General features: G+C 35.5%; 1 protein-coding gene across 1 annotated transcript in view; it reads right to left on the bottom strand.

The window, feature by feature from the left end:
• LOC129226224 (cadherin-86C-like) overlaps window positions 1-13498 on the bottom strand; it is a 67011-nt gene that overhangs the window by 17716 nt on the left and 35797 nt on the right. Inside the window, exons 14-17 of the mRNA XM_054860822.1 lie at window positions 9305-9554; window positions 6197-6436; window positions 3145-3224; window positions 609-680 (exon numbers count right to left, since the gene is read on the bottom strand). Of these exons, the coding sequence (XP_054716797.1) occupies window positions 609-680; window positions 3145-3224; window positions 6197-6436; window positions 9305-9554 (642 nt within the window). The remainder of the gene's footprint in view (window positions 1-608; window positions 681-3144; window positions 3225-6196; window positions 6437-9304; window positions 9555-13498) is intronic.

The raw sequence follows: 13498 nt of genomic DNA, 5'->3' as shown, positions 1-13498 counted from the left end.
TTAGCAGGAGAAAAATTAAAAGAGTTATGGCACGTCCAATGTTCCGGACTTATATTTTTGAAATCAATATTTCATATACAAAAACGATAAAATACCGAACAAACTTCATTATAAAATGTTCTACAAACAATTATAAAACATAATATAAGCGTTTGAAACGATTAATTAAAGACTATATATTTTTAAAAAAATCAGGAAAAAAACCTCGCTTTTCAGATGAAAATCCATGGCTGGAAAAATGAGCCACTCTCTATCTCTCAATCCTCATATGTCAGTGTTGTCAATCCCAAAACGAAAAATTATTTCACAGATTATAATAAGTAGAATGTAAAGAGTCAACTACAAAAAATTCAACTGATTAAATCAATTATTAAATGATTAGCAGCTGTTTAAAGTATATGTCCGATATACCGGACACCAGGTCTGAAGGGGTTAAAAAAATTATAAATTAATGAACCAATCAGTTAATAAATTAATTAAATAATAATTTAATAAAATATAAATTATTAAGCGAATAAGTAAATTAGTTCTTGAATGAAATGAAGGAGGCATAGAATGCCCTTACAAAGAGAAAATTAGACTGATTTCGGTGTAATTAAAAGCCTTACTTTTCGTTGCTGGCGTTATGTGGATGCACTGAATGAACATTGACATGAGCTCCAGTCAAAGTAGAAAACCCCCTGCAATAAAATGAATGGATAAGTTAAACTATTTGAAATCAATGAAAATAAAGAATTGCTTTTTTTAAAAATGTTAGGTTGTGTGAAAATGAGTAGTAACTTTTAATGTGTTTGCAACATTCGCTTGCAATCGTTCAGTGTGATTCATGAAAAAACAGATTATTTCCGAACTACCCCTCACGACTCGTTGCATATCCAAGAATTGTTGAAATTCGGCTTATTAGATCGCTGATAACTTTCTGAATTTCTGAATTTTTAAGATATGGAACTGGAATTTTATTATGAGTTGAAAAATATAGTTGGGTTTTAGATTGTGAAAGTTATAAATTGATATCTCTTACGCATGCGCAGTGAAATATTAATTGCTTTAAATGTCCATATCTTTTCAAGTTTTTAAAATTTTAACTTCTGATTTTAGTATTACGCTTCTCTTGTGTGCTGTCAAGTTTTTTGAAAGTTTGATAATCCTTGATGGGAAACTTTACGCGTTATGAGCCAAAAACCTTCAAATACAATTCGTAGTTCTGAAATAAATGCTGATATCTTCATGTATATTAGTGATATTTTCTCGAAAGTACGTAAAATAATTGCACATAGTAAGGTAACTAATTTTTGAAATTTGCAGCTTATTCTCAGCTCTTTACGATGAATGATGATCAAAAACTACTTTTATTTTCCTCAATTTGTTACTGATCCCCTAAACGTAAGAGTAACGTAACTTTTACTGGAAAACCACAGCAGAAGCATACCTTTTACATGACAAAAGTTACAAAGCAATTGGTCTTTTCTTTCTTGAGAAATCCTTAAAAATGTGAATTTTTGAAAGTATCCCAATAATTTTGATCATATAGTGCTGCAGTTCCCACTGCGCATCTGACTTCAACCTGATTAGAGTTTAAAATAGCAAAAAAAAAAAAAAAAAAAAACAATAATAATAATAATAATAATTCGTACATTGTAAAACAGTAGTATTGTAACCGATAGATGCCATTGTAAACTTTAAAAGTTGATTCGTCGCTAAAACGTTCTGCGTATATAACTTTGGGCTCCTTTTCTTTCCAAAATAAGTAATATTACTGGCGAAACAAATGAGGATAAATATCCGTAAGTTCACTTTGATTGCATAATAAAAGAGATTTTTTGTAACTCCAAAATACATGAATTCACTCGTTTGCGCATTTTGAAATTTTCTGAAGGCTTTTTTCATCATTTATATTTCTTGCAAAAAGGCAAAGTTTTTGTCTCGTGCAAAATCGGACGCTCTAAAAAATTAATTAAAAGATAACTGTTGGGAAAATGATAGAATTTTCTGGGTGAATGTTGTTGTTATTAATTTTTTTTTTGCTTAGTCTACCAATTTCAGTAACTAAAAGTACTTCACCATCATTACTTTAGGTGATAAGCTGAAATTTTGAAATCTCTGGTTTTCTCCCCCGGTTAGTTATCGACACTGTGTCGGAACAATCTGCGATTGGTGTAAATTAAATTAGCAGAGCTTACGTTTCAAAAAGGTAGATTAAGTTAAACGAAACAATTCTCTGGAACCAGTTCATTTTATAAAGCATTAAACTTCAAGAAATTTGTAGGTATTAAAGCGCATCATTTCTGAAAATTTTAAAGTGTTTTTTTCTGAAAGAGCATGCTTAAAAACATAGGATCTGACCATTTTAAAAATAATTGGACTAAGTTTAAAATTTTCAAAAAATTAGTTTAATTGGTGAGGTTTCATTGTTTACGCTTCTGCCGGTGACATCCTAAATGATGAAATGCATTCACTGATGCCATTCACAGAACATAATATTTAATTCGCTTCTTTACTCTCATGTATTGGCAATGATAGGATTGATATCAAGCATGGAGCGCAATTATTTCATTTGCTTCTTCATTATCATAACGTGGAAACGCGAAAGACAGATGCGCCAAAGTACATTATTTGTGACGCCATAAAGATCCCGCCTTATTTTCAAAATCTGAAAAAAAAAAAAAATAATAATAATAGTTAAGCGTTCGGAAAATGAAAGTTTTATCTCGCTCCTTGTCATTATTATCATTATTATTATTATTATTATTATTATTTGTTGCTTATTCTTACAACTTTTGTGATTCAAAGTAGTACTTTTGACTGGAGGAAACAACCATATTAACTTTATGATGAACTTTTTACTGGCCAATTTTTAACCTCAGAGTAACAATAAGACATTTAACAGCAACCCAACTATTGTTAAAGTATATCTGCGTTGCTTTTAGATGCATTCCTGTTACTCTGAAGCAACGAAATGGTAAGTTAAGATTGGATGATTTTTGAATTCCACAAATCAAAATGACGGTGACAGTGTTTCAGTTTCTGAATAATTACAATGTAAATAATGACTTGCATTTTTTTTACCATTTATACAAAGTTAACCATTATTAAATATACTGCGTGGTAATTTAAAAGAAATATTTAAAAGATAAACATTTTCACCTTTCTAAATCTGGTTTTCTTTCTGATGCTTGTTTGGCGGACAAAGGTATGATGAAAGATATGGAACGATTCAAATACTCCTGTGTTTTAGAAAGTACAAAAATTAAAAAAATAAATACAAGAAAATAATATGTTATTACATAATTGGGAAAGTTCTGAAATCTGCATTAATGACTCATTAATCAGAGGATAAATAAAAATGTATATTGTTGTGTTTACCAAAATACCGATATTTGAGGAGGTAACAATAAAAACCACATTTGTCCAGCTTCAACAGAAATTGAGTTAGCAGCTGATTAAAATATTACATTATAGTTTCTATAATACTGTATTGTAATTTCAGTAAAAAAATATCAGATCATATTTAAATTCACTTTTGAAACTTAAGAGTCTTCGATCAAACGCCAACATGTCTAATATCCATAGGCTTGTTTCAACAGAAAAATACGTCCCTTTGGCCAATAGAAGGAACCCATTTTGGTCACGTGGCAGGGAATTGGTGTATTGTGAGGCTCTGAAAAGTAGAGCTCCGACTCTGACAATGTTTATCTCTGTTTCGGAAAAAAAGGTGGGGTAATTGGCGCTAAGTTGAGTTGAGAAACTTTCTTAGTAGCTTCTCAAAAATATTCCACCTAAAATCCGAGCCAACAACACGTCTATTTTTCACTAAACTCCCTCAAAGCAGGTAAACATAGTCAAGGTCACAGCTCAACTAACCAGAGCTGCACTATACACCGTACACTGTCAATTGTTGTGCTACTTGCTGTTATGGTTGTGGTGGACATCTGTGAACGTTTTTAGGTTCGTTCAAAAGCAAACTTGTCCATTATGATTTGAATAAAAGAAACTAATGTTCATCTGATTCAGTCAAATGAAGACGTCCTAATTTAAAAATTCAGTTACAGGTTTATTGATCTTCCTACATTTGAAAGCAATAAATCGCAATAAATAATAATATTTGCTCATGCTAATTTGAAAATAATTTTCAACTGGAATGTGCCGTTAAAGTGGGTATATTTATTTCATATTTTATCGGTAACGAAAAATAATAATTAAGAAGACGCCAGGTTCTCTAGCATATTAAAAAGAAAAGGGGTATGGTCTCGGTTACCTCCGAAACATCATTTGCAAAGTCTTTACTTTTAATTAAAATCGTGGGTACTTTGTTGTTAGGGTTCTCAGATGCTATTTGTATCCGAGCCTGTCTTAAATCGGTCCCTGTTCCTAGTTCCTGCTTTTCCCTTTATTTTTCCAATTTTTTTTCTCTTAAGATCCTGTGTGTGTTTCTCTCTTTTTCATTCCTTTTTGGTACAGCCGAGCCCGCTTATTAGAATATCGGTTAAAAGAATATCCCGCTTAATATAATACATTTTCGATGTACCAAACCAATGTAATGTGTTGTTTTGATTCTGGTTAATGGAATACACCGCTTATTAGAATATTTTTTTTATGGAAAATGGCTATTCTGTTAAGCCGGCTCGACTGTATTGTGCAAAAGGAAGTGACTGTGACCAATTATCTAAAATAAAACAGTACAAACTAGTACAATTCATTCCCTGGTCAAACTACCGCCGAAAAAAAAATCAAACTATCAAAAAACCGATTTCTTGTAACCCAGAAACCACCTTATATGCATTATTCTACAAATTAGAGCAATTTAGCCTTGTAACCTTTCCTTTATGTTGTAATGTTTACCTTGTATGGTACCGCATTTTAAATATCATTTATTATAATATAATGTACATATTGTGCTTATTATTCAAAAGTTTGGAGTTAAGCAACAGCAATCGAGTTTTTATGGCAAATAGTTTTGAGTTCAGTTAGAATGAGATTCAGGATGAGATGGAACAGTCTGCTTGAGCTTGAAGTTCATGGATATGATACTGTCCACCTCTGAGAAGTTCAGCTATAGCCTTGTGTGTGTGTGTGTGTGTGTGCGTGTGTGTGTGTGAGCAAGTCCATTTCTTTCAAATGAGACCAATCACTAAGAAGAGGAATTGTTAGGCGTAGAGTTCTGCTAACATTTATTGGCGAGAACATGCTGTACCGCTTGCTACTTCTTACCTGAATTATATTGTTCGCCAAATGGGCAATAACACTGCAAACTAAATCCGCAAATTTTTAAGCCGTTTTTCTTCATCCCAATTTCAACAAATGGAATTGTTTAATCGGTCGGGCAGCGGAGCTCAACTTGCCAGAGGTGGACAGTAGCAAAAGCTGCTGTATGTTCGTATACTGTTGGTGAAAGATAGGACTTAGATCAAATATAGGCTCTCATAAAATTAACTTTATTTTTGGTATATGCATTGTCATAAGTGTGTGACCTAGCTAAATGTTTTTTTTTTTTTTAAATTTCGGTCTCTGTTGCTTATTGATAGAAATAACTAAAAATTTTTTTAAAAAAAAGGACTAGGTCGCAAATGTAGAATCAAGAGGGAAAGATGAAAATCCTTTTAAAAGCCTTATACTATTAAAAATCAATTACAGATATTTTATTTGTTAAAAAATAGAAACTGGGAACAGATAAACATTTTAAACCATTGCGTTTAATTTCCTTGTCGGCCAACAATGAACTCGGTTACTAATCACTGAATAAAGGCTTAGCGGTATTTAACATCTGCTTTAAGAAACGTTATAATTCGAATTCTGAAAAAAATATTCTTGTTTTGGTACTAAATTTTAAAATTTTTAAATATATTTTCATTGCAAAAATCGAGAAAAACCTTTTAGAGGTTTCTAATTACTATCTTCATTAACTAATGTCACCCGAAAACGCAACCTATCCAAAAACACGCTCGATGAACTCTCCTTTCGAACAAATTTTTTTTCTCTCAAAATCGGTCTATATCCGTGTAGGCGCTTGAGTGCCACCGACAGACAGACAGATGCACAGACACGTCAAACTTATAACCCCCTTCCTTTGTGTATCGGGGGTTAAAAAACATCATTCACGAAGTTAGTTGCTTGATAGAATTCAAACGGGAAATAAATTTTGCAACTTTATCTTTTAGTTCTACCCCTGTTCGGGATTTACATATCTTTTCGTTCTTACCTGGTAGTGAACTTGCACTTTGACTGTAGAGAACTTGACGGGCACCCCCTGGTCGTGCGCCCGTACCGTGAGCGTGATGACGGGCAACCCGGGGTCCAGCATGTCCGGGTTGGGGAGGAGGGACGCCGTGAGACCCAGTTCTCCTGAACGCGGGTCGATCCGGAACTTCTCCTGGTAGTTCCCGTTCACGATCTCGTACGTGATTTCGCTGTTGGGACCGGGTCCGTCGGCGTCGTAAGCCTGCGTGAGAAATTGGTTCGTGAGTGCCCATTGAAAGCAGTGCAATTCATTATTTTTTAAGCACTTTTATTATACTTCGTCTGATTGTCACGGAGTAATCTGAGGCCTGGATTTGCTTATATCTCTGCAGCTAGACCAATTATAGACTTCGGGATTTCACTAATTGATTTGCTTAATCATAAGGTACCACTTAACGCTGAAAAATTAAAATTCTAAAACAAAATTATTATTTCGATTAGGATGAAAAACAGCAAATTTCATTTAATTTCTCCATTAAATGTTTAAATATAAAACTCATTATTCAGTAAGTTACCGCCCTATAGCCAGGGCTAAGGCAGAAATACATGAAATACACCACCAGCTCAGTCAATTCCAGCCGAGGACTGCAGTTTCGTGCTTTTTAGCACTCATCAGCCCGGCATAGGAGTGACTGAGCTGGAGGTGGAAAACCTCTTAAGGAAGCCAAGAGTGCCAAAAAAACTGATAGCTAATTCAGAATTAGCACTGACCAGACAAGTGACCGAAAACAATGGTTCGGTTCAACTCGAATTTTGAAGGCAAAGGCAGGTATATTCAGTAAGTTACCGCCCTATAGCCAGGGCTAAGGCAGAAATACAAATACCTGTCTGGTTAGTGCTAATTCTGAATTAGCTACCAGTTTTTTTTGGCACTCTTGGCTTCCTTAAGAGGTTTTCCACCTCCAGCTCAGTCACTCCTATGCCGGGCTGATGAGTGCTAAAAAGCACGAAACTGCAGTCCTCGGCTGGAATTGACTGAGCTGGCGGTGTATTTCATGTATTTCTGCCTTAGCCCTGGCTATAGTGCGGTAACTTACTGAATATACCTGCCTTTGCCTTCAAAATTGAGTTGAACCGAAACATTGTTTTCGGTCACTTGTCTGGTTAGTGCTAATTCTGAATTAGCTATCAGTTTTTTTTGGCACTCTTGGCTTCCTTAAGAGGTTTTCCACCTCCATCTCAGTCACTCCTATGCCGGGCTGATGAGTGCTAAAAAGCACGAAACTGCAGTCCTCGGCTGGAATTGACTGAGCTGGCGGTGTATTTCATGTATAAAACTCATTGTTACAAATTTTGTTGCCTTGCGACAGTGATCGCCCACACAGTTGCAATTTGGCAGTTCAAGGGGGCTATAAATTCGTGAGGGCGACAGGGGGATTAGTATTTAAAAGACAAGATAATGATAATAAAAAGTTAAATAATACCGACGGTTCTGGGCGATGACTTTTACGGTTTTCACCCGCCACACAATGTTTCGATTAATACAAGCTAGGTGGACAAAAGTCAAGTTCAGAATTCATCATTTCATCACACAAAATTAAAGTGTTCCTAAATTCACATGGTTTAATTGTTCAAGATGGATAGTATTTATACTAGTAAGTGCTTTTTTTCCCTAATTTATTTACTCTTTCTGATAATTAAACAATATTAAAATTTTTTAAAGGTAAACGAAGGAGTTTTTGCTCGTTTAAAACATTTCAAGTAATGGTTATGATTTTAACCTTTTGTACCCGGATAAATTTTCTGTATGTAATGTCTGCACTTTTTCCATTATTAATAAGGCGTATTATAGGTCAGTATACTCGAGTACAACATATTTTTTTCTCTAGAGTACTTTCTTTAGAGTAGGGATTTTTTTGAAGAAGTATTAAAGCACCCAAAGCTTTGGGTTAAAAAAAAAAAGTTGCACTCGAGTGTGCTGACTATAAATACGTCTTATTAATCATAGGAAAGCTGTAGCTACTATATACAAAAAATTTAGCCCGGGTACAAATGGGTACAAGTCATTCCATCACTTGAAAGTTTTGAAACGGGTCAAAACTCCTTCGTTCATCGTTAAAAAATTTTTTAACTGTTTAAATAGCAAGATAGATTAATTAAATTAGGGAAAAAATGCACTTCCTACTATAAATAATAACCATCTTGAACAATAAAATCATATGAAATTAGAAAGACTTTAATTTTGTGTGATGAAATGATGTCTGGAACTAAACTGATTTATTCAATTACAAACGGATACGTACCGTTGAACCTTATTGCTCACGTGACGGAAGGGAGTTAGACATAAACAAATAACTAAGTATCATGTTTTGGTTTCTTGTTTGCATTATCCCAATACCAAAGTTTAGAATTTTGAACATGACTTTTGTCCACCTAGCTTGTACTAATCGAAACATTGTGCGCCACCCTCTTGAATAGACCATGGATCCGCCCCTGGGTCTATGTGTTCTCTGAGCGAAAGCCACAGGAATGTCGGACATAACGTCCAAATCCAGACAAATTGAGACAAAGGAAAAATTTTAAAATCCGGACGTTTTGTCCAGATTGCTCAGAAAACTGGACGTTACGTCCTAGCTGTCCAAAAATGTGGACTTTCTGTCCATGGACCTTTTGTCCGTCGGATCTTATGTCCCTCGGACGTTTTGGACCTGGACGTTTTGTCCGTGGATGTTTTGGATCTGGACGTTACGTCCCTCGGACGTTTTGGACCTGGACGTTTTGGATCTGGACATTATGTCCCTCGGACGTTTTGGACCTGGACGTTTTGGATCTGGACGTTTATGTCCCTCGGACGTTTTGGATCTGGACGTTTCGTCTGTGGACGTTTTGGATCTGGACGTTATGTCCCTCGGACGTTTTGGACCTGGACCTTTTGTCCGTGGATGGTTCGGATCTGGACGTTATGTCCCTCGGACGTTTTGGATCTGGACATTATGTCCCTCGGACGGTTTGGACCTGGACGTTTTGCCCGTGGACGTTTCGGATCTGGACGTTATGTCCCTCGGACGTTTTGGACCTGGACGTTTTGGATCTGGACGTTATGTCCGGCTCCCAAGTCACATGAACTTACTTGCACTCTGAGTGTCTCGTAGAAGCTTCTCATGTCGGGGTTGAGGACGGCGTCGTATCTGGGCTGCAGGAAGACTGGTGCGTTGTCGTTGGCGTCGGAGAGCACCACGCGCACTTCCACGGTGTTCCGGTTGCCCTTGCCCTGGTCGTCCCTCGCCTCGACCGTCAGCTGGTACTCCGGGATGCGTTCGCGGTCCAGACCCTCGCCGCTCAACAGGCTCAACTCTCCGCTCACGGGGTCCAGGCGGAGACTGCAACAGAAGGAGATGATGGTAAGGGGCCATTCATTTATTACGTAAGGATGATTTTGGGAATTTCGACCCCCCCTGCCCCCTTCCCCCGCGTATTAAATAAGTTCCCCCCCTATCTTACATAAGATTCCGTTCCGTTTTTCAAAATAATAAAATAAGGAATCTTACATTACTGGAACGGTTATTAAATTCACTATTACTCTTTTTTTTTATTTTAATTTGTGCAAACAATTATTTACAAAAAGGAATTCAGACTTAATGTTTTTTCGACAAATATTTTTTGTGTATGATGCGATACTAATTAAAAAAAAAAAAAAGACATGTCATACATAGTGCAATCTATACTAATATTATAAAGAGAGAGGGCGGATTTTTGTGTGTGTATATGTTCGAGGTAATCTCCGTAACTTCTGCACCTATTTGAAAAATTCCTTCACTATATGAAAGGTGCTTTCTTACTGAGTAACATAGGCTATCATTCGAAAAAAATCCGATAAATAGTTCATTTTTTATTCCAATTTAGGCCCAAATTTCACGTAAATTCCCTATTATTGGCTATTAAACGGGTGAAAAATTACTTGCACATATTAATATTATGTATCGTTGAAAAGGGTAGAATTTTCCGCGTTCTAAACAATTTATTTCAATAATCTAACTTAATTACGGCGGGAGTAATTTGCGTTTTTAGCTCGAACCTTTTTAGGCTTAGCTGAAATTTAGGCACTACTTTCTTCATTAAATCTGTCAATAAAAAGTAAAAGAATCGTAACACAGTTTTCTTTTGACACCATTGAAAACAGCGACATTTTTTACTTTAGATCTTTCTCGATCCGTGGTCGAAAAAATTAGCTTCTATCTTCAAAGGAAAAAAAAGTTACAAGCGTTTTTAAATCAATTTCGAAATATGTCATTTTGATTAAAGTTGTCAACCATTTTATTTTCGCGTTTCCACGGTTACGCTTTTTGAATCCATTGTTTGTTTCCTTATTTTGCATTTAATTTCTCAAACTTATTTTATTTCATGTTTCCATGGTTACGCTTTTAAAATCAATCTTTCGCATTTTAATTCCTTAAAAGTATTTTAATGTCTGTCGTCATTGTTTGGAAGGGTAATTTTGCATGGTGTTTTTTTTTCTTCTCTTATTTAAGCCTGGTTGTTGAATATATGTCACTTGGCGCAATTTTTATTCTCAAGGTAGACCGGGCAAATCCGGGCAACGCAACTCTTAATATATAAAGATTTGAAAGCTACTGTTAATGTGATTTTAAACCTTTTTGTTTGTTTGGCGAAACATTTATTATTGCCAAAGAAAAAACATCCGCTTCACTCGCAAAAAAGCTGGGTTCCGGTAGCGTGGTCGCTTGGCGCGTTAGGCCCTGAGCAGTTCAGTCTAGGATTATTGTTTTAAGGCAATTGTTAGTGTAATTCATTGTTTTGGCGATTTATTTTGAAAGAAAAGAAACTTTTGATTTGTTTTTATCCGAGTGAAATGTACGGCATTTTCTTTTTTTTTTCTGACGACGATTTTTGAATGTTCCACTATATGCTTTTTTTTTTTCCCGTTAGACGGATCGATTATGATAGCGTGGTTGCTGGGCAAGTTTTGCGATAAACAATAGAGTTGCGGAATTATTTTTACACATGAAAGATATTATTTGATGTTTTTTTTTCCTTGTTTATTTGGCGAAATATTTTAAATTGTAGTAAAAACCTCTTCCCTTGCTAAATAGAGTTTTAAAGCAACTGTAAATCTAATTTAATGATTTGACGAAACGTTTTCAATTCCAAATAAACTTCCACAGTTTTTTCCTTTTTTGAAAAGGTGTGTACGCATTTTATATAAAGAAAAATGATCATTTTACATTAGAGGGGGAGGGGGCGTCAATTTTATTTATTCAACGGACTTTCATTAAATTTTTAGCACGGGCATCGCTGTGCGGGTACTGCTAGTTCTTTTATAAAATTTTACACTATTCATTCTTTGAAAAACAAGTAAAAAACAGTCATCCTAAAATAATTTTTACCTTCCAGCAGTAAATGAAGTATGTTACTGCCAAACCACTTGACCGTGCATTTCTAATATAAAATATCGACTTAGAAAATATTACGTAAGAAAGGGTCTAACCCCCTTCTCTCTCCCCAGTGAGGGTATGTAGGGATTTTTCAAACCCCCTTCCCCCTTGGGACCGTAACGTAATTAATGAATGGCCCCTAATGTCACTTTGAAATGTGTAGTAGGGCTGCTTTGCACCACTTTACACTATTTAGTGAGTTCACTGCAATTTAGAAAGACGACGGTGCAATCATTTAGGGCTACTTTGAATCATGCAGTAAGGATGTTTTGCACCACCTTGCAATGTTTAGTATATTTAAGTAGCTGCGTCGCCCGGCTTTGCACGGTCTACCTCAAAAATAAAAGTTATGTCAAGTCACTCGTGTTCAGCAATCAGGCTTGAAAAAAAAAAAAAAAAACAGTAAAATTTTGGGGCATATTTCGAAAAAATAACGAAAAAAGAAACATTTTAAGTCTCTTTTTTGCCTCAAAACAAATTCCAGAATTTTATTTGTTCATAATGGAGAAGAAAAATGGCAATTGATCTTTCGTCGCAATGATTTTCTTCACGCTATAAATTTTAATAAAAGCTTTGTTGCGGAAAGTTGAGATGAAGCACTAAATAATAATTTGAGTGGAGGAAAGCCTTCGAAAAATAGGAATTTTACATCGAAATCTAAGTGCCATAATTAATAGTTTTTAATTGATATCTCCGCTAATTATTATCGGAGGATTATGTTAAATAGCCAAACATAAAGACGGGAAGATGACGAATCCATCGATACCTGGTTCGATTGTCAGTTCAATGTCGTTCAGAAGAAGCTGGGACAAAGATACGTATGTGCATACATAGGTACATGCGCTCAGTTTTTAATTATATAAGATTATTACGGAAAGTTGAGATGAAGCACTGAATAATAATTTGAATGGAGGAAAGCCATCGAAAAATAGGGATTTTATGTCGAAATCTTAGTATCATAATTAATAGTTTTTACTTGATATCTCAGCTAGTTATTATCGGAGGATTATGTTAAATATCCAAACATAACGACAGGAAAATTACGAATCTATCGATGCCTGGTTCGATGGTCAGTTCACAGGCGATCGATAAAAGAAACTCGGACATAGATAGATAGATAGGTACATACGCTCAGTTTTTAATTATGTAAGATGCAATAAAGAATGACAATGGTACACCCATTTAGGGCTACTTTGAATCATGTAGTAAGGTTGCTTCACACCACTTTACAATGTTTAGTATATTTAACGCAAAAGCGTAAGAAGATGTTACAGTCCTTTAGGGCAACTTTGAGCCATGTAGTAGGGCTACTTTGCACCACTTTACAATCTTTCAAATTACTGTGATAAAGAAAGAAGATGGTACAGTCATGTAGGCCTAATTTGAGACATGTAGTCGGGCTGCTTTTAGACATGTAGTAGGGCTGCTTTGTCCCACTTCACACTTTTTATTTTATTTAACTTCACAAGAAACCTTGTTGATAGTTTCTTTAGCAAGGTTTTTATATCCCCTTTAAATTTTTTTCTTATCATGTACAATGTAAATAAATAACGATGTACTTCATTCGCTTCGAGTTACCGCCCCCCTCCCCCCAAAGTTGCCGCTCGAAGGCAAAACAAAAAACTAGCATATACCGACAGCCCCGTCATAATCAGAGGCAGATGTCCTCTCATTGATGTTCTATATGAGAAGATCAATGAGAGGACATCTGTCTCTGACTCGGTAATGACTGCATTCTGTGGATGCCACAACCAGGCTGTTGATAGTTATCCTGACTTGAACGCGGTAGCTTACAGCTTTTTTCTTAAGCTTTTACTTCCGTTTAGCAGTTGAAGCGCAGCATTGCACGTGGTCCTCCACCGGTGATCTAA

Source organism: Uloborus diversus, chromosome 7 (genome assembly GCF_026930045.1).
Source record: "Uloborus diversus isolate 005 chromosome 7, Udiv.v.3.1, whole genome shotgun sequence".
Taxonomy (NCBI): Eukaryota; Metazoa; Arthropoda; class Arachnida; order Araneae; family Uloboridae; genus Uloborus; species Uloborus diversus.
This window is presented reverse-complemented; position numbering and strand designations above follow the sequence as displayed.